At 38.8% G+C, this 20,684-nt stretch overlaps 1 protein-coding gene across 8 annotated transcripts in view; it reads left to right on the plus strand.

Moving 5' to 3' along the window:
* Wdfy3 (WD repeat and FYVE domain containing 3) overlaps positions 1-19,720 on the plus strand; it is a 221,872-nt gene extending 202,152 nt beyond the window's left edge. For all 8 annotated transcript variants that reach the window (XM_048784724.1, XM_048784720.1, XM_048784721.1 and 5 more), the window contains 8 exons: positions 610-768; positions 2,841-3,020; positions 5,827-6,009; positions 7,111-7,207; positions 9,564-9,887; positions 10,572-10,683; positions 11,031-11,228; positions 16,395-19,720. In XM_048784724.1, coding sequence (XP_048640681.1) covers positions 610-768; positions 2,841-3,020; positions 5,827-6,009; positions 7,111-7,207; positions 9,564-9,887; positions 10,572-10,683; positions 11,031-11,228; positions 16,395-16,518 — 1,377 coding nt within the window. In that variant the 3' untranslated portion in view covers positions 16,519-19,720. The remainder of the gene's footprint in view (positions 1-609; positions 769-2,840; positions 3,021-5,826; positions 6,010-7,110; positions 7,208-9,563; positions 9,888-10,571; positions 10,684-11,030; positions 11,229-16,394) is intronic.
* The last annotated feature ends 964 nt before the right edge of the window (positions 19,721-20,684 follow it).

Genomic DNA, 20,684 nt, shown 5'->3' on the forward strand with positions numbered 1-20,684 from the left:
AATGTTCTAAAATGGCTGACAGAAAACTTGTTACCCCACCCCACAGGAACCAGCAGCAGCTGCTGTGAGTTCCATAATCATCTCTTTGAGAGGCCATATGTAGTGATCCTTCATCTACCCTGTGTTTGCCCTTGAGCCCCTCCCAACTGTAAGATGGATAGACTCTGCCCAGCCTGTTCCATTCCACTGCCAACATGATTTTGCTTAGTTAATGTTCTCCTTCTAAGCACTGTGCTTTCTGTGCACATGCTTCCACTGGTTACAGCATATACCCTTTTACCGGATCATCTCCTGCTTCTTACTTAGCAGCACCACACAAATTGAACATCATTTTCCCACACTGGAGAAACCAGAGTTCCCCATGATGAATGAAGTCCTTTTTAATTATGGTTCTTGGCAGCAAGTACAGTTAGGAAACTGTGGGAACAATTCAGTGTGGAGCTTCAATGGAAACATCACAAAACTAAAACCAACCCAGAACGTGAGTTGGTGTGTGCCTGTGAGGTGCCTCAGCTGAGGTCCTTGCCCTTTACTCAGCTCTGCTGCTTGCACAGCAGAAGTCTAGAGCACTTGGTGGCATGTGTGTCTCACATCTGTTTTGTTTTACAGGCAGTAACTGTTTATGAATGTTTGTCAGAGTGGGGCCAGATTCTCTGTGCAATTTGCCCCAACCCCAAGCTGGTCATTACAGGTGGAACAAGCACGGTTGTGTGTGTGTGGGAGATGGGCACCTCAAAAGAAAAGGCGAAGACTCTCACGCTCAAGCAGGTAACAGGGTGAGCAGATGGAATGAGCTCATTCCATCTCAGCCTGCTCTGGAGAAACTAACAAAGCTTCCTTCGTCCTAGGTACATCAGGCATAACATAAAAAACCAAAAAGTGCTCTTTTGCACTTTTTTAATTCTTAAAAAAAAAAAAAAAGTAAATCAGAACATACTATTTCTAAAAATTATCAAGCTGATTCTTTTTTAAAAATTAAAGTAAGTCATTTTTAGGTAATATATGTTAATATATTTAAGTAATATAAATATTTCTTACAAATTATATGTTTATTAACTTTTTGAAAATCAAATTATATTTGCTGTTGATCCTTACTAATTTCAAGATGATTTACATTTAGATGAACCACAAAGTCGTAGTTGTTTCTTCTTTTGTCATTTCCTTAAGGACCTGCCAAACTCATAATGTTTAGTAGAATCCTTGAAGATTTAGTTAACAGGTATTTCTGATCACATAATTTTTATTTAAAGCAATAATCTGTTTATAAGTAAGCCATCTTTTAAAAAAAAATTTGTAGTTGTAGATGGACAGAATGCCTTTATTTTATTTGTTTATTTTTGTGTGGTGCTGAGTATTGAACCCAGGGCCTTATGCATGCTAGGCAAGTGCTCTGCCACTGAGCTATAGCCCCAGCCCAAGCCATCTTTTAATATTTGATTTATGAGAGAATTTATCAGAAGATGTTGTTTAAATAAGAAGCATACATTTAAGTATTTTTTTATTATTATTGAAAAGTAGTGTAAGTACTGTCATTTATTGCATGCCTCCTATGTTAAGGACACTATGCTGGATGTCTTAAAAATACAGAACTTCAATCCTTACAATTTCATAAGGAAGATATTAACCACACTTTACACCTGAAAAAAAAAAAGAGAGAGAGAGAAAGAAAGAGGTCAAATGACATGCTCAAAATTATAGTTGTGCAAAAAACCAGAATTTAAATTCAGTTCTGACTCCAAAACTATTTTAGATATGCTTTTGAACAGTAGTATCTTAAATATCTGTAGAAAGAATTGGACCCCTGGTACTTTTACCAACAACCATCTAAATAGACCAGAGGCTTCATAGACTTCCTGAGTCCTGTGGCAAATCACACCAAGAGAAGCAAACTCCTGAAACAAACAAGCACCAAATTGACATACATTCTGCTGATCCAAACTCCTGCTTAAATATTTTTAATTTAGAAAAAAGATTCTGAAGATGACATGCCAGTCAAATGGGGTTTGCTAAACACACCATGCAGACGTCTGTATGCCCCAAATTTTAAACCAACTCATTATTTAAGCAGGCATGTTCTTCTGCCAGGGAAGATGGCCTATTCTGATACTCAGGGACTCCTTAACAGTAATCTCGATCTTTCCCTTCAGAATCCTTACTTATTTTCAATTACTACCATTCATTCCCATGGGTCCTGTTTCTCTTCATTTTCTAGCAAAAGAGAACAGTTCTTATTCCAGTTTGAAGAAGTTCCTCTCAGACAGAACTCCTCAGATATTTCCCATGGAGTAGCAGGACTGCAGCACATTGACACATCAGAATGACACTGTTCCCTTGTCTTTCAGAACCAGATACTGCAATCTTGTGGTTCTCATCATTTGTATATTTTTATTTTTTAATTTTTGACTAACATAAAATAACTGCATGTAGTTTGTGCACCTTAAAAAATTCATCAATTACAGGTCCTCAGAATAAACAAACAGGTGTTTGTGGCATAAGAGAATGGACACACAGTTTCAGTTCTGCTTGGGGGCCAATTATCAGTGTATTTCCACATAGAAATAGCATGAAGAAATCCAAGCTGGGTTGCAGCTGCCAATCCCCATGCTCTCAACTATGCTGACCTATGTTTAGGAAAGTAGAATAAAACTCATCCCCCATCCATACAGGATGAGCCCACGATAGGCCACATGAGGAGAAAGGTCAGCCCCACACTGCCCAGTGGCCCCACTCAGGGCACCCACTGCCCTCAGCATAGCTATCTGATGAATCTGGGAGCTTCTGAAGTCGCTATGGGATCTGTTACTGTAATTGATCTGATATGTTGCTGTTTTCTTTTGTAGGCCTTACTTGGCCACACTGATACTGTCACCTGCGCCACAGCATCACTAGCCTATCACATAATTGTCAGTGGGTCCCGCGACCGGACGTGCATTATTTGGGATTTGAATAAACTGTCATTTCTAACCCAGCTACGAGGCCATCGAGCTCCGGTTTCTACTCTTTGTATCAATGAATTAACAGTAAGTATTAAATTGCACAATTGTTTTATATTCAGGGAAACCATACTCAGTAAAAAATGACTTTTCCTAAGCTGATAGACACTCATTCTAAAAGTCACTGCATTTCTCTTGATTTCTGTGTTTTTTGAAAAGCAGATGGAGATTAAAATTTTTGACCCAAAGAGTACTTTCATCTTAAAATTCATTCACTACTAGGTACTTTAAAAGAGAACAAGATTTGGTTAAAATAAAACAAATATGATATGCTTTTTAAAAAATAAGTAACTCGTGGGATTTATTAAGAATGTTCAGGCTGGGGTTGTGGCTCCATGGTAGAGCACTTACCTAAGCACATATGAGGCACTGGGTTCAATTCCCAGCACCACATAAAAATAAATGTTCATCCACAAATAAAAAATATATTTTTTAAAAAAAGAATGTTCAAATTTTGTTGAAATTTTTAACAAAATACATTATTTGTTTTGAAAAGTGAAAAGAGTAGTATTTGGGTGCCCAAATGAGAGAATTTGTTATTATTTTTAAAACATTCTCAAATTATCAAGGAATTTTATCTCAAAAATAAATATTTTATAAATCAAAATAAAAATAAATCCACTGGACTAGAAGTTCCCCAAATAGAGCAAGTCCCACTGAATTGAACAAGAGAGGGAGTCCTCTTCATCACTAAGGGGTTGTCAGGCAGGGGAAGCTTAAGAGTAGGTTTACAAAAAATGAGGTCCATAAGTCCAAGGGTACATTACTATAGGATAACGTATCCTGTCCCAGGAACCCACCCCAGCCTCTTCATTGACAACATTCCCATTCCTGCCTCATTCCTGCCCTGTGGCCACCTTTAGGAAATGGTAGTTCTCACCATGTTATTGAGGGATGTTTCTGTTACCATCCACACAGACAACTTTCCTTTTCCTTCACATCTTTGATTTCTTTCAGACAATACTGTTTTATACTTACAATCAAATATCTTGTAGTCACACCAAAAAAAAAAAAAAATAGTTCTAGTGAAAGGCTTCTGGAGTGTCTCACTAATGGTAGGAGGACTCAGAAATGTGAATAAGTTGGGGAAGGAAGGGTAACAGAGTCAAATTTGGTTTTGGTGTATTTGAAAGGTTTAAGATATTTCAGAACACAGCCTTGGGTTAGGCCTGAAAACTTTTATTTCTAAAGAACTGTAGAAAAATATAGGAGCGACAGAACCACTCTGACCTAACAGTGTTACTCTGAGTCAGATGCTTAATTTCATTGAAGTTCTTTGTTTTGAAGTTGTTCTTAAATAGAATTTTATTTACAGTCAGTTATTTGAGCCATTATACACCCACTGGATTGCAATAGTTGCTGCAAATACTGCAGAAGCGATTTGGGGTTTCTTTTCTTTTCATAAATGTTTTTTATAGTTTCTTAACACATGAAAATAATTCTATTTCTGTTTCTCCAACCAATACCCAATGTGCTTAACTTGTGTTTACATTTTGGGCCCAAGTTCCCTTGGCAGCTGCTCTTTATTTCTTCTTCTATGGCTCAGCCCTCATGACCACAGTATTCGCTTTAATGCATTCTTAATTGTGTCCCCCTGGAGTCACTGAAGAGGTCTTGCCTAGTGCAGAATGAAGTGGCTGTCTCTGGTTTCTTGCAGAGACCAGGGACACTAATTAAAACTCACCTGCTGACACTCAGAGACAGCTCAGTGCCTGATACAGAGGTAGACAGAGCAACAGAGAGTATTATTTGTGTTCGGGTTTGTTTAGCTTCTTGCTATGGAGGTAGAGGGGCTGTAGAGAGAGGCTAGGAACAGTAGATGAGCAGAGAGTGCAGCCTTGTCATCCCACCCCAGTGTCCCTTTGCCTTCATCCTTGTGTTGGTGCTGCTACTTAGCTTCTGGTGCTCCCTCTGCTTTTGATGACCATCTTCTAATACCTAATAGATTATTGTGAATTTCCCGACTGCCCTGCAATCACTAGGTCATTTCTAAAGTAACAGCCAGCAGTGGGACAACCAGGCCACCTTAGGATTAGAGTGGCAGTACAGGATGGTTTGTGAACGTTGGGACTACAGAGAACTGCTGCTGTGCCCCTCACTGTCACCCTCTGAAGCCTATCTGGTGCTAGCTGACCTCACAGGGTCACTGTGAGGGTCAGACTTGAGGGAAAGGCCTTTCCTTCTGGCCTTTGGAATTCATGTTTTCATGAGTTATCAGCTCAGGGAATCTTAGATTTTATTAGAAGTGACTTACATGCCAGGTTTCTTTTTTCACCCTCATTCTCCCACCCTTCTTGTGAATGCGAATTTTAAAATAAGGTATTATGATGTTACCAAGATATTACCATGTCATTTGTTGGAGAGACACAATATACCTGGACTCAATATTTTTTCTTCTACCCTATAGTGTTGGTGATTGGACTCAATTACATAAAAGTCTGTGCGGGTGAATTCCTCTAAATGAAAAGTATAAATAGAGTTTGTAAACAACAGGAGGAAGAAGAACATTCCGTCACCTCCTCTGATGACATAGTACTTTGTGAGAGCTTGCTCAGCAGTGTGCTGGGCACAAACTTGCCTCTCATCTCCATTTGTGACCCCCTGACATAGCATCCACTCAGCTTTGAATTTTTAAAGAAGCCTCTTGAATTTTTAAAGAAGATCAGGATATTTGTTTTTAACTCATTAAGCACTGAATTCTAAGTTACCTTAGAAATAATTCAGCCATTAATCTAGGGGATGAGGTGTTTTGAGAGCAGGCCAAAGATGCAATTATTTTTCTGAAACTAATATATAATATGAAGAGAATGAATAGTCTTCATTTATCTTGCAGGGGGACATTGTGTCCTGCGCTGGCACATACATCCATGTGTGGAGCATTAACGGGAACCCTATCATGAGTGTAAACACGTTCACAGGTTGGAGCCAGCAGATCGTCTGCTGCTGCGTGTCAGAGATGAACGAATGGGACACACAGAATGTCATAGTAACAGGACACTCAAATGGAGAGGTTAGGGTAAGTGGGCACAAAGAAGTATTTGCTGTCCTAGTTGCCTGAAACTTAGGAAGCTGTTTAAAGTGTAAGGACATCTGTTCAGGTTGTGATGTTTAGCAGAGTCTCCCTGCTATCCACATGGGCTCTGGCCCATGCTCCTCAGTTATGGTGAACATCAGAGATTGGGCCCCTTTTCTTCCTACTTAGTAGAGCTGTTAGTGCTACTGACGGTCAACAGCTTAACACCAGAGATCACTTAACCATGATCCCCCTGCCACATGGGACTGCTCACAGTGTGAACTGTGTAAGTATTGGGTTTTTAACCTGTCAAATAATTTTGTAGGAAAAATGTAATTAGTGGGAACAGTGTCTTCTGTACAGAGTAGCACAGAGCTAGACAATGTGTCCAGTGACCTCAGGCTTTTTTCTGGGCCAGATCCCACATGATTGCTCCTGAAACCTAGAAGCGGTGTATCTTTTTCTTAGTTTTCTGAGTCTGGCCTCTTCAGAAAAGAGATTCAACAGAGTATTTACCTTTGTAGTCTATGCAAATATTTACATTTTTCTCGCTCAGATTTTTCTTTGTGCCTGTTTTTTTTTTCCTTTGTCAAAGCAAAGAGCAGTTGATTACTGCCCTTCTTAGTCACGGTGCATGCTTAGAGACAGTGAGGCTGCCAGCCCACTCCCCTGCCACACCCTGTGCCTCCCAGAGTCTGCCTTCTTGAGTGGTATTCCAGGTCACTGGATTAGCGAGTGAAAAGCTCCACAGCCAGATACATTTGGGGATCCTGCTGGCTATGTGCCTTCTTGGAGATCTGCAGTAGATATTTGTATATGCAAGACTCTTGAGATTTTTGTAGGAAACGGAAGTTTACTTACTTCGTTGAACCATGTTTTTGAACTTACTTTTCCACATTCATCTTTATCCACTCTGAAATAGTCATTATGCAAGACAGTTCCTGCCACATTTGACAAGACACAAGGAACTCTGCATTGGTGCAATCCTAGAAAGGAAGTTACATGTTTAACCTTGAGAGCTTGTCCTCATCCACTAACATGTACATCATTTCCTTGATTTGATTATCCACTTTTTTCTTTTTTTACTTTCGTACTTAAATGTAGTTTTGGAGAATGGAATTTCTGCAAGTTCCTGAAACACCAGCTCCTGAACCTGAGGAAGTCCTAGAAATGCAGGAAGACTGTCCAGAAGCACAAATAGGTATTTCATACGTTATAAAAAACATTTGGTCACCTTCTATATTTTTCTTTTTATTATTATTATTATATATTTTTTAAGGTCACTAGGAGTAACTTTATACCACACAACATAATCAAGGGCCCAAGGTTGGCCGTGGCTCACAAGAGCATAGTCGCTGCCTGTTGTATAATTACTTTGGGCAGGTGTGCCAGGGTTTCTCCAGTTTACTGCACACACTCAGTGTAGCAGTGTCTTGTTGATTTCCACATTTCAAACTAAATTTAGGACAAACTTCCTAGAGGACCAAAGCTGTGGGCCTTTAGTTCTGAAAATACAAAGCAGATATGGAGGCACAGTGTTAGATAGTAGGATGACCTAACACCTCTCTTCCATGCCTGTTCTGCCCGCACCTGGCTGTTCAGTCTGGACAACAGAGTGGCATCATGTTTGTAAACTATCCACAGAGCCAGGTCAGAGTCCACCTTCAGTGTCCTCATCCAACACCTGCTTACATGGGGCATTAATTCAGGCTGATGCCTAGCAACCTGTGATCTACTATGTATTATTTGTGAAACACTTTAACATTTTCCTGTGAAATAAAGAACTAGGTGATTTCTAAACAGAGTGACTAGAGTAATGCCATAAAACCAGGCAAGTTGTGCTTTGCATTAGTAATATCCAGAGAAGCTGCCCCTCTAATGTAGAACAGTTGGGACAAGGGACTGACTGGAAAGGACTGTGGTTTTAAGTTTGACCTTCCTATTGTCTGTGATTAATTTTTGTACACTGAGAATTCAGTGTCACTTTGATCACATGAGGGAGTTTCTAAGAACAAAGACTTGCTATCAGAAAGATAGGAATAACTTCTCTTTGAAAATTGAAAATAGTCTTTATTTTCTGTGCCAGAAAAAAAAAGGATCCTGGGAGTGGGACATTTTCACACTGTATTATACACTTGTCTTATGTTCATACATGTAAATTTCTACATAGACAGTTGCACTTTTAACCAGAAAGGTTATCTGAATGTTTTAAAAAGAACATGAAAATTAAGCTCAATTCAACAATTATTTGGGGGTTACCTATAACGTGTGGGATAATGAGTTAAGGGTTCCAGTGAGAAGTGGTCGCTTTTCCTTCCTTTAACAAAGCTCATTAAGTATGTTGACAATGAAAGATGGGATGAATAAGTGAGATGGAAAAAGGGATCAAATTCAGGGTAGAGAGGTTTATATGTCATCTTCCTTCTCGTGTATTCATACTGTGGACAGAGTTAGGCACAAGTGGTAGAAAGGGGAGAGCTGCCCCTGGGGAGGATTGGCTCTGGTCAGTGTGGCAGTGATGGGATTTGAAGAGACTTGATTGGGTGAAAAGGAAGCAAGGGATTCACTGAGAATCAAAGCCATTTCCAAGGTGACTTAGGGCTTGTGCTAATGATTGATTATACCTTAGGGCTCATGAGAATTAGCCATTGGGGTAACAGCTCCATTCAAATTAGTCCTTGACTCCTGAGAGTTAAAAAGAAGCACACAATACATTTGTCCTGTTTAAAAAAAAAAAAAAAAATCGGTATGCAGTGAGATGGCACTACACACCCACATTTGTGTGCTCTCTTTTATTCCAACTATATGTAAATACATAGTCTCGCATAGATTTCTCTTTTAGGAGACTATTACAAAGAGTGGAGAATTGATTGCAAAATGGCAATGGAAAGAGAAAAAATCCTAAATTGAAGCTTTCCTCAGTAACTCCTTCATCAGTGTGGTCGTTTACTTATTGACCGCTTTAGGCAAGACACTGGGGTTGGCCCTTTCTGCTGTCTGGTAGAAAGAATGTCCAGGTGTAATGGTGAAGAGGGAGGATTTCAAGTACCTGAGAGGAATAGGACTGGTAAAGGAGTCCAGAAGAGGGAGGGAGTACCTTCAGGAGAAGGAATTGGGTTAAATTTTAGAGAAAGAAGTGTGAAGCTTTGGCTTGCAAGACAGGCGATGGCCAAACACACAGATGCTGAGAAGACAGGTCTCCATCAGGCCGATGGTGCGGGCAAACCCAGCCATGAGGAGGGGTAGAGCTGTGTGAAAAACACCTGAATGGCACATCTCTCTGGACTGGGGTGGGGAGTGTGAGGTTTTGGTCAGACTGTGAATGACTAAATGCCAAACTAAGGCCAGAGAACTCTAAAACTTTTCAGAAATTCTGCCCATTGTTGCTGTCCGAAAACTTGCTAAATCTGGGTGGGTTTTTTTTCCCTTTGGTTATACTTAGCTTAAAATATTATGTCTCTGAGTCTTGTATATGATAGGAAAAAAGATCAGTGGAACAAAGCTGGGTCTGATTGTGATGTGTCTGCATTTTCTAATTCTCCCAATGCTTTACCCAGGGCAGGAAGCTCAAGATGAGGACAGCAGTGATTCAGAAGCAGATGAGCAGAGCATCAGCCAGGAACCTAAGGACACTCCTAGCCAGCCAAGCAGCACCAGCCACAGACCTCGGGCAGCCTCCTGCAGAGCAACAGCCACCTGGTGCACTGACAGTGGCTCTGATGACTCCAGGCGCTGGTCCGACCAGCTCAGTCTAGATGAGAAAGATGGCTTCATCTTTGTCAACTATTCGGAGGGCCAGACCAGAACCCATGTACAGGGCCCCATTAGCCACCCACATCCCAATCCTATGGAAGCACGAAATTACAACAGATTGAAACCTGGTAACTTGAAGTTTGATATCTATTTCTTGCTTACTGTGTGAGGGTTAGTTGACCAAGTAACGTCTCCCTGGGCTTCATCTCTGAGGTGCTCTGTGACCTGGGCTACCCACAGAAAAAGGATTCTTATAGTTCTTCATGTGTGAAATGGATTTAGAGAATCTGACCTGCTGGGCATTTTTTAAATGCCAAAAACTTCATTCATTCAGAAATTTTGAAAGCTTGTGAAGATAAGCAAGTATTAGTTATAAATAAATAGATAAAGCTGGGGTTGGGGTTGTGGCTCAGTGGCGCAGTGCTTGCCTTGCACATGTGAGGCACTGGGTTCCACATAAAAATAAATGAACGAAATAAAGATATGTGTCCATGTATGACTAAAAAAATATCTTTTTAAAAAAGAGATAAAGCTACATTAGCAGGCAGCTTTACCTAGAGGCAAGGTTTTCAAAATCTTGCATTGAAGGTTTCTCCTTCTCTTCAGTTTCTTGTTTGGAATGAGACACTCTCTGACCTGACCCACAGGTCACCGACAACTAGATTGCTTTCCCTGCATTCAGGGAGGCCATGGCTGGAACTGGAAAGGCTACTTGAACTTATATTGAGGCACCCTACCTCTTAAGGCCACCAGGTATAAATGTATCACTTCTCAATTTGGTGTGTCGTGTTCTTCACTTCTCCCCACTCCAGGGTACCGGTGGGAACGGCAGCTGGTATTCAGGCATAAGTTCACTATGCACACAGCCTTCATTCGAAGGGACAACACACACCCAGCTGAAGTCACCGCACTTGGCATCTCCAAGTAAGTGTCCGTCTTCTACCCTACTTCCTCCAAGTTTCTTGCATAGCCAGGGTACACACGTTTCAGCCTTGAGGAAAACAGATTTCATACTCATCCTCTGTAAAGGAAACTTGCCCGTGTGTGGATTTAATTTGAGTTTTATAAAACATCACCCTCTGTGTTCTTCAAAAATACAGCAAGGTTCAGTTCAAAGAAAGTAATGGAAAAGTAAATTGGGCTCAGTACTATTTCTGTCTCTTCCAACATGTTTCCCATGAGGGAATTCAGGGGTCCCTCATGACCCTCACCGCTCCCACCCCAAAATACACCCCAACACTGAACCAGAGGCCTTCTTGTGTCTCCTACAGGGACCACAGCAGGATCCTCGTTGGTGATAGTCGAGGCCGAGTCTTCAGCTGGTCTGTGAGTGACCAGCCAGGTCGCTCTGCTGCTGACCATTGGGTGAAGGACGAAGGCAGTGACAGCTGCTCCAACTGCTCTGTGCGGTTTTCTCTCACCGAAAGACGACACCATTGCAGGAACTGTGGACAGCTCTTCTGCCAGAAGTAAGATGAGACATGTGCTTTTTGAATGCTATGGATTACACTCAAAGTCCATTTGTTATGCCCTGGGTACAAGTTCCAATTGTTCTGGTGTGCCTACTGCATTATACTCTGCTAGTATAAACAGTGTTCTTTTCTATTACTATAATTATGAAATATTCCTATCATAAAAAGTACAGAAATAGTCATTAAAACGCCTGGTCACCTGTGACTTAGAATGCAGATATGCTAACATTTCATGTTTGCTTAGGTGTGTGCAATGCAGGTGCATAGAAATGGTGTAAGTAGACTTCAGGTCTTCTCTTCCCCTTCCCATTCATACCCCTTCTGCTCCCCATGTTTTTACTTTCATGAGCAATTGTTACTTCTATAAACTTTGTTACATAAAATTCTTTTCTCAGCCTTCTATTGCATGTTGTCTGTAGCCTTGTGTAACTTTTTTACTTAATTTTTTAAAATTTCATTTGCACATACAACTATTATACTGAGGTATTCACTTTGCTGCCAGATATTTCATTTTTATGATTGTATGAAAACTTACTTCCCTTTTGATGGCCTCTGAAGGGTTTGGGGTTTTTTTCCATTTTGCACATACTACAAATAATGCCACAGAATGTGTCCTTGTAAAGTGTCCTTCTAATGCACAGGCTGCATCTCCTCTAGAGAAGGAATGGAGTTGGCAGAACCCAGACTTTGTCTTGGGCTTAACTTGCTCTTGGCAAATTACTCTCCAAAACAGTAGTGCTAGTTTATACTGCTTCTAACACAATGTGAAAGTTTTCCAAATTCTTAGTCATGCTCACTATTGCCAAACCTTTCTCCTTTTGCCAATCTGATAGGTAAGGAAGTAGGCTTTGCAATGCTGGCGAGGATGGACATCCTGTCTGTTGACATTTGGTGTTCCTCTTGGCTAACTGCCTGATTTCCTTTCAGGTTCAGTTGTCTCTTCTGGTTTTTTTTTTTTTTTTTCCCTTGAGGAATTTTTTTCTATACTTTGGGCTCCACTCCTTTTATATATCATGAATATATCTTCTGCCATCTATGTCTTGTATTTTAACTCCATGTATGATTTTTTTTTGTTATACAAGGTTTTAATTTTGATGTGATTGTATTTATTATTCTGTATGATTTTTTAAATTTTTATATCTTCATATTTCTGTGTCCTGAGATCATAAAGATAACTTTATTTTCTTTTAATGGGTTTGAAGTTGACAAGCATGCTGGTGGCTATAACCCCAGTGAGGCTGAGAGGAGGGTGGCAAGTTTGAGGCCAGCCTCAATAACTTAAGAGAGATTCTGTCTCAAAATAAAAAATAAAAAGGGTTGGGGATGTAACTGGGGTTCACTTTCCAGTACTGCAAAAACAAACAAAAGAAAAAGATTTAAAGCTTTTACAATTTTCGTATTTAGGTTTTTAACTCATTTGGGGTGTGACATGAGTCAGGGAGTTTTGTTTTGCTTTGTTTTGTTTTGGTTTTTTGCCCCATAAGAAGAGTTGGCTGTGCTGCAGCCTTGGATCTGGACATTTTCTCTGTTGTACACTGGTGTCCCCCATGTTCCCTGCCAGGTAACAGTGTACTTTCATGTTTACACTGCCTTACTCCAGCGACTTTTTCACCGAAAACACAGTATCCCATATTAAAGAATCTTTTTTGAAGCAGTTGTGGAGGTTGTATAGGGAGCACTGGCTCATTGGTAAGGGCATGGCCTTTCAGTTGACTTTGATCAAATGCTCACTGGGCTGCCCTGACCTCAGGCAAGTTGCTGAACCTCTCTGAGCTTGTTTCTTCATCTGTAAAATATTTCCACAGTGACCCTCCCCTCATAGAGGTGCTGAGAGAATTGAATGAGCTCATGCATGTTTAAGTGTTGGAAAGCACCAGGTACAAGTCTAGCACTATAGATATTCCATAAAATGTATCATAATTTTTTATTTTTTTCCTTAAACCTTTTCTCTTATGCAGTCTGATTTGAGATAATGTCTCCAAAATGTTGCTCCAGCATTCCTGATAGAAACTATCTGAGATTGGCAGAGGATCCTGTTGTGTGGCTCTGTGCTGTGATAGGCCTACTCTACAAACCTAGTAACCTAGGAATTGCTGATAACACCCCCATATGTATGCTGGTATACATCTGTTCTTTGTAGTGTTTAATTTCATAATATTGTCTAAAAATAGGTAACTCTTTAAATTATTCATTCCTATTAAATGTTAGATGGAACTGTCTCGGGATCATTGACCAAACAGGGACTGGTTGTGGTGAAGCAGCCAAAGCAAGAAGCTGTCCAGGAGGGCACAGCCTGCCCATGGTCTTCGTGTAGGAATGCATCCTACACACTACTGTCTACACCACCCATACTTGAACTGATGGAGTATCCCTATCTTTGTATGACCTGCAGAGACAGCAGATCATACTCTCTTACTCTGATATGGTACACACTGTGCCCCAACTCACTAATTACAGCTATAGAAGCTATAGGGCTATTATACTGTAGAGTGAAGCTAGAAATAAACTCAACATTGCCTACCAAACCAATTACCCCAAGACTTATATTCAGGAGAAAGCCATTTACTAAGAAGACTGTACCATAAAAGTAGTAGATCTCAACTGTGCAGATCTCAACATAGGAATATAAGGAATATGAAGAAATAAGGTGATATGAGACCTCCAAAAGATCATAACACTCTAGCAACAGATTCCAAAGATATCAAAATAGATGCAGTGTCTGATGATGAATTCAAAAGAATTATTTTTAAAAGCTCTATGAGATCCAGGAGAATACAGATAAACAAATGAACTCAGAAAGTAACAATGCAAGGATGAATGAGAAATACAGCAAAAAGAGGTTTTAAAGAACCAAACATCTTGGAAATGAGCTCAATGAGTAAAAACATTCAGTTGAAAGTCTCAACAACAGATCAAGCGGAAGAAGGAATATTGTAAGTTGAAGACAGGTCATATTCAGACAGGAAAAAAATGACAATGAAAAGAGATCTTTGGGACACCACTAAATGGTCGAACATCAGCATCAGTGGTACATCTGAAGGGGAGGAAATAAGAGATTTTAAAAAGCCTACTCAATTGAAATACTAATAGAAAACTTCCCTAATGTTGGAAAAGAGTTGGACATCCATGTACAGGAGTCACAGAACCCCAACAGACATGAGCAGTGTTTTCCTATTACCAAAATCTGGCAAGGTATAACAACAAAAAAGAAAACTATAAACCAATATCCCTGATGAACATAGATGTAGATAGAAATACTCAGAAAAATACTAGCAAAGCAAATTCAACAGCACGTTTTTGAAAATTCATATCCCACAATCAAGTTGGTTTTATTTCAGGGTTTCAAGGATAGTTTAACATGCACAAATCAATAACTATAATATATCACAAAAATAGAAAAAAGAATAAAATCATATAATCATCTTAATAGATGTAGAAAAACATTTGATAAAATTGAATAGCCCTTCATGATAAAAGCCCTGAACAAATCAGGTATAGAAATATAATTCAGTAAAGTCTCTGTATATGAGAAACTCCACCATCATCATGCCAAATAGGGAAAAACTGAATGTATTTCCTATAAGATCAGGAAAAAGACAAGGTATTTATTCTCACACTCATTCAATGTTTTACTAGAAATTTTAGCCAGAGACACTAAACAAAAGAAAGAAAAGTCACATAAATAAGAAAGGAGAAAATCAAATTATTATCTTTTGCAGGTGTTAGAACTGATATTTAATGAAGTTGCAAAATACAAAATTAACATACAAAAATCAGTAGCTTTCTTATACACCAATAATAAATTTGCCAAGAAAGAAATCCTGAAAGCAAGCAACAGCCAACAAATATATGAAAAAATGCTTATTAGGGCTGGGATTGTGGCTCAGTGGTGCCACAACTTGCCTAACATACGTGAGGCACCGAGTTCGATCCCCAGCACCACATAAATAAATAAATAAATAAATAAATAAATAAATAAATAAATAAATAAATAAAGGTTAAAAAAGTGCTCATTAGCCATCAGGGAAATGCAAATTAAAACTAGAATGAGATACATTTCACCCCAGTTAGAGTGGCTGCTATAAAAAAAATACTGGGAGAATGAAGAAATAAAGAACTTTTGTACATTGTTGGTGGGAATGTAAATTATTATAGCCTGGAAAACAGTGTGGAGGTTCCTCAAAAAACTAAAAATAGGGCCACCATATGATCGAGCTGTCCTATTCCTGTGTAGACATCCAAAGGACATGAAGTGAGCATACAAAAGAGATTTGGATACCCCTATTTATAGAGGCACTATTCATAAAAGCTAAGATATGGAATCAGCTTAAGTGCCTGTCTACAGATGAATACAGAAAACATATATATGCACAATTCAGCGATAAAGAAAAATGAAATTGTGTCATTTGTAGCAAAATGGATAGAACTGGAGATTATCATGTTAAGTGAAAAAAACTCAACACAGAAAGGCAAGTATCATGTTCTTTCTCACATGAAAACTAAAGCAAGCAAACAAAAAAAAATTTAAAAAGCTGACCTGAAAGAGTGACTACTAGGAACTGGGAATAGGAAGGGTGGCCAGGAGTGGGAGGTTGGGGGCAAGTGAAGGCATGGTAGATGGATATAATCAACACTCAGTGTATGCACGTATGGAAATACCACAGTGACTGTCATTAATATGTACAATTGATATGCATTACTAAAAACAGATCTAAATAAAATGGACAATTAGTCTTCTAATTTCCAAGGGGAAAAACTTCCCTTCTGTGTAAAGATATCAACATACCATCCAAGAGCACAGGCCTGGAGAACCAAGCAGACAGCCCCACACTGAGCTCTTTAGATCCCTGGGTTTCATTAATTTGGAAAAACTTAGTTCTGTTTTTTTTTTTTGTTTTCTCTTTTCTAATTCTCTAAAATCAAAGAAATGCCTTTCCTGGTATAATATATTTTTTCATAGGCTGAAACAAATAATGCAACATCTCTTCTGGTTCCTGGTCAGCCACAGGATCAGACAATATTATGGCTTTGGGCATTCTCCTGACATTGCAATGCACCTTGGCCTCAACCTACAAGCCTTTCATTCAGTTTTTAAATCACTGTCCCTGGCCCAATGATCACACAGAACCTATAACTAACTGATTTTTTTTTCTTTCCTTTTAGGTGCAGTCGATTTCAGTCAGAAATCAAACGCTTGAAAATCTCATCCCCGGTGCGTGTTTGTCAAAACTGTTATTATAACTTACAGCATGAGAGGGGTTCAGAAGATGGGCCTCGAAATTGTTGAAGATTGAACAAGCTGATTAGAGACCACAGACCCCTCTCAGATTCCCCTGTCACAACTCGGAAGGCATCAGAAACAGTCTCCGTTTACACATCTCTTCATACCACATGGTTGAAGTGTTGAATTCAAAGGGATCATTGAATAAACGGGTGTAGAGTACAGTACCGGGGCAGACACTATTCAGGTGGACAGCGCAAGAAGAATACAAGGTGGTTCCTAGGAACGACATTTTCAATATCCAGTTCTCCCTGATAACAGTAGCTGTCTCCAAGAGAAAAATCCTCACTTAATAACTGTCTTTTCCTGCATCTCATTTTTATAGAGCTATCCATCCTTATTTGGAAAAACCAACAAAAACAAAAAAGGCTTTTAGAAAATGGTTGTAAATCTGACTCCTTTGCAAGTAACTGTGTATATTGTAAATAGGTATAAAGGCCTTTTTTTCTAAATAAGGACCTAACTGCCTGTAACAGGAGACTTCAAACTAAACCACTAACGCAAAGAACTACTTATGGTTTGTCTAACATCTCTCACTTACCAACTGATTATAAATGTTTTTTTAAAATCCTCAAAGACATTATCTGTGGTTTTTTTCTTTTCTTTTCAAACCCAGCCTGTGTGCCTGATGTCATTTCTTTCAAGTTGCCCACAGTATCTCCACTTAAACTAGGCTAATAACCAAAATAATGTGGACCTTCTTTAGGAAACAGTGTGGGAGAATAGAAGTCCAGCCGTGAGATAACCTGGAAATATTAGGGCGTCTTGTACCTGGCTATGCACCACCTCAGTGTTGCTCTTATGTAACAAGGCCCCTTAAACTTGTGTGTGGACTGCTGTTTGGTCAAGGCATATATTCTTAGTGTTGCATAAAGGTGGTCAGGTGACTGATGTAGTGCAGAAAGCAGCCCTGCCTCAATTAATGGAATATATTTGCATGTGACCCCAAATTAGCTTTCTTGCATAGAACATAATAAGTATGTGTCTTTGGTGATACTAATGTTCTACTATAACATATTTTCAAAAAAAAAAAAAGGTCAAAAAAAGTGTACAGAATTAAAATTTAAACCTGTGTAAAACTGGATCATGTCAGAACTGCTTAAAATTAACCTTTAACATTTAATGCCATCTACCTGAAAATGGTGAGATTTATACTGTATCAATGTCTATTTTTTTGTTTTTGCTATGAATATAATTACAGTATTTTAATATTTAGTTATTTAATTTGTTCTACTAGTTGGATACAGAACACACAAATCCAGGGGGGTTAAAGCTGGCGGGGGCTAAGAGATAAGTTTAGTTTACAGAAAAGAAAGGCTTTGGTGGTGGGATTTTTTTAAATGTGTGTTATGTACATAAATATAAATATATATATAAAATCAAATGAAACAATTACTCTAGATTTTAACATTTTCAGATACTTAGTAATAATATTATGAACAATTCTAAAAGCCCTGTGATTTGAAAAATGTAGAATCATTAATGGCCCCAAAAAGGAAGGACAGGCCTTCACACCCTCATGGAGGCATCATACAAAGGACAGTGGCTTTGGCTATCCCAACTTTTCATCTTTAGGCCCTGGTAACAGGCACACTTAATGCACTAAAATGCACATATATGTACATGCATTCAAAACTAGGCATTTGGTACAACAGTGATCTTGTACCTAATGGGCTGAAACCAGCTTAAGAACAAATTTGTTCTTCCTGATAACTAGGTCTCCAAGAGAAATAGAAAGGCTGCTTTAGTGCCTTATGCTACTAAATTTAAGTCTTTATTTACCTAAGTTTGAGCCTACAGTCTACTTATGATTACATATCAGATCTGATTAAAACACTTCCATTTCTAAAAGTTCAGATACACTTGTTAATAAAAGGATTATTGGCATTAATAATTTCACTTGAAGAAAGGTCGTGTTCTGTTTTCCTTTCTGTGTCTCACTCCTCGCCCCTCCCCATCTCCATCTTATTCCCATTCTAGCAAACAATGCTGATGTTCACCAGTTGCAGAAACTGTGCTGTCACACAGTACCGGGCTGCCTGCCTGCCCTCTGGATGCATTGTAGCAGTGTTATTCTACACTTTTTTTAAAAAAGAAGCACCCTCCTTTTGTCCACGACCATGTTTACCCCATATCCAATGGCAGAGGTGTTCCTTAAAGACTTGAATATAGGAATGTGTGTGTGTAGTCACTTAAAGGTTATTCCTGTATGTAGTCCAAAGTTATATGGGATGAACACTTTGAAACTTTCCAACACAACTTCCATAATAGAAGGTGGAAACCAAAACCCTCATGATAGTATTTCCTCTGGCAGCTGGTGCTGTGGGCAACTGTTTTGTTCAATCTAGTTTATTTTCCTTTTGCTTCCGAGGCAGAAATCATAGAATCACTCACACATACAAGTACACTCACGCACATAAACTAATTGTTTCTCTGGGTATCTTCTGTGTTCTATGTAAATTTGTTTACCAACACATATTCTCAGTGTGTACATCCACCTTTGTGTGGTCTGCATTCTTTCTCTGCGAGTACCTCACAGGGCTCCTGCCTGATCTTCGTAGTTTTATTTGTTCATCCATCCTTCCCATCCACCCACTTATTTGTCCATGTACTCTAACATTTGTGTGTAGCGTGCAAGTGTAATGTCATGCTTTTGAAGAAGAGAATAGCTGCCCATAGCAGCCATCCGTCTGGATAATAGCAAAACACTCTAGATAAGTTATTTTGCACTTTCTTATGTATAAAGTTGGTAGAAACTTATTTTTGCTTTGTATCATTTAAATACATTTTGTTTTGGTAAATGAACTGTGTATAAAATATTTATGCTGTTAAAACTGTTTTTAGAAAGTATTTTTAATTTCAGCAAGTTTGGTTACTTGTTGCATGACTATTAACACAGCTGACTTTTTGTGTCAGTGCAATGTATATTTTTTGTCCTGTTATTAACTTGTAAGCCCTAGTAATGGCCGATTATTTGTACAGCAACAGAAGTAAATTGAAGATACTGGCTAAGACTGGATTGATTGTGGACTTTTGTACTATATTGCAGAATCCAATATCTGTTTTTTGGTGGATATGTAAAAGGCCTGAAGAATTCCTATCTAGTGTGCAATCTGTGATATCTGAATGTTCATTGTATATCTGTCTCTGATACAAAAAGGTAGAGTAACACAATTACAATACATGATTAAATGCAATAGTCCAGGTACTTAAGTATTTTTTTTATTTCAAATAAATACCTATTATTTACTACACACCAAAAAAAAAAAAAACTATTCAAGTTGTTTTAAAGTCAGTTCTTCAGAGAAAAACAAAAATGAGATTTAATAATTTCCTAAATTTTGTACAGTGTTTTCCTAGTTGTGAATATCTCTTTTGTCTCTGCATAAGATTGCAGGGATGTTGACTGTTCAAATTCTAGATTGAGCCATCCATAAAAAATAGGTTTCCTGCATTCTGAATTTCCCAATTATGCTGGATTCCCAGGGCAGATGACTGTGTGGGAGTGGCAGTAGAAAGAAGCGAGTGGCTTCTGAAAGACATGATCTTCAAGTTTGAGCCTATCAAAAAAGACCTTTCTGCATAATTTTGCTTTTTTTTTTTAACCCTCATATTGTAAAAAGTCCAGCAGCTGCTGTCATCAGCTGGTCTTTGGTGTTAGAACTCAAAATCCATTTTATTGTTGCTTTATTTGGTTTTCAAATAGCTTTCCCAGGAAAGGAAGATGTAGACGACACTTAGTTTATTTAGATGGTTTCTGATGATTTCACTTTTTCTAAAGATATTAAGTTCATTTTAAGCTTGAACAGTCCCAAATTTGAAGCTATCGTGTACAAATTACACATCAGTGCAATTCCGCATAAGAAGCAGAAGATGAATGCCAAGCACTTCTAAAACCATAGCAGGCCTAGTGTGGTGGTGCGTGGCTCTGGTGGCTGAGGCAGGAGGATTACAAGTAAAACACCAGTCTCAGCAACTTAGTGAGGCCCTAAGCAACTTAGTGAGATTCTGTCTTAAAATTTTATAAAAAGGGTTGGGGATATAGCTCAGTGGTAAAGCAATACTGGGGTAAATCTCCAATGCCAAAAAAATAAATAAAACCATAGTGAATTCTTCAAAAGTAAAAAGTTAGTGGTGAGAGAAGGCCTAGGGCAATTCCCATGTCTCCTTGC

This window comes from Marmota marmota, unplaced genomic scaffold (genome assembly GCF_001458135.2).
Source record: "Marmota marmota marmota unplaced genomic scaffold, marMar, whole genome shotgun sequence".
NCBI lineage: Eukaryota > Metazoa > Chordata > Mammalia > Rodentia > Sciuridae > Marmota > Marmota marmota.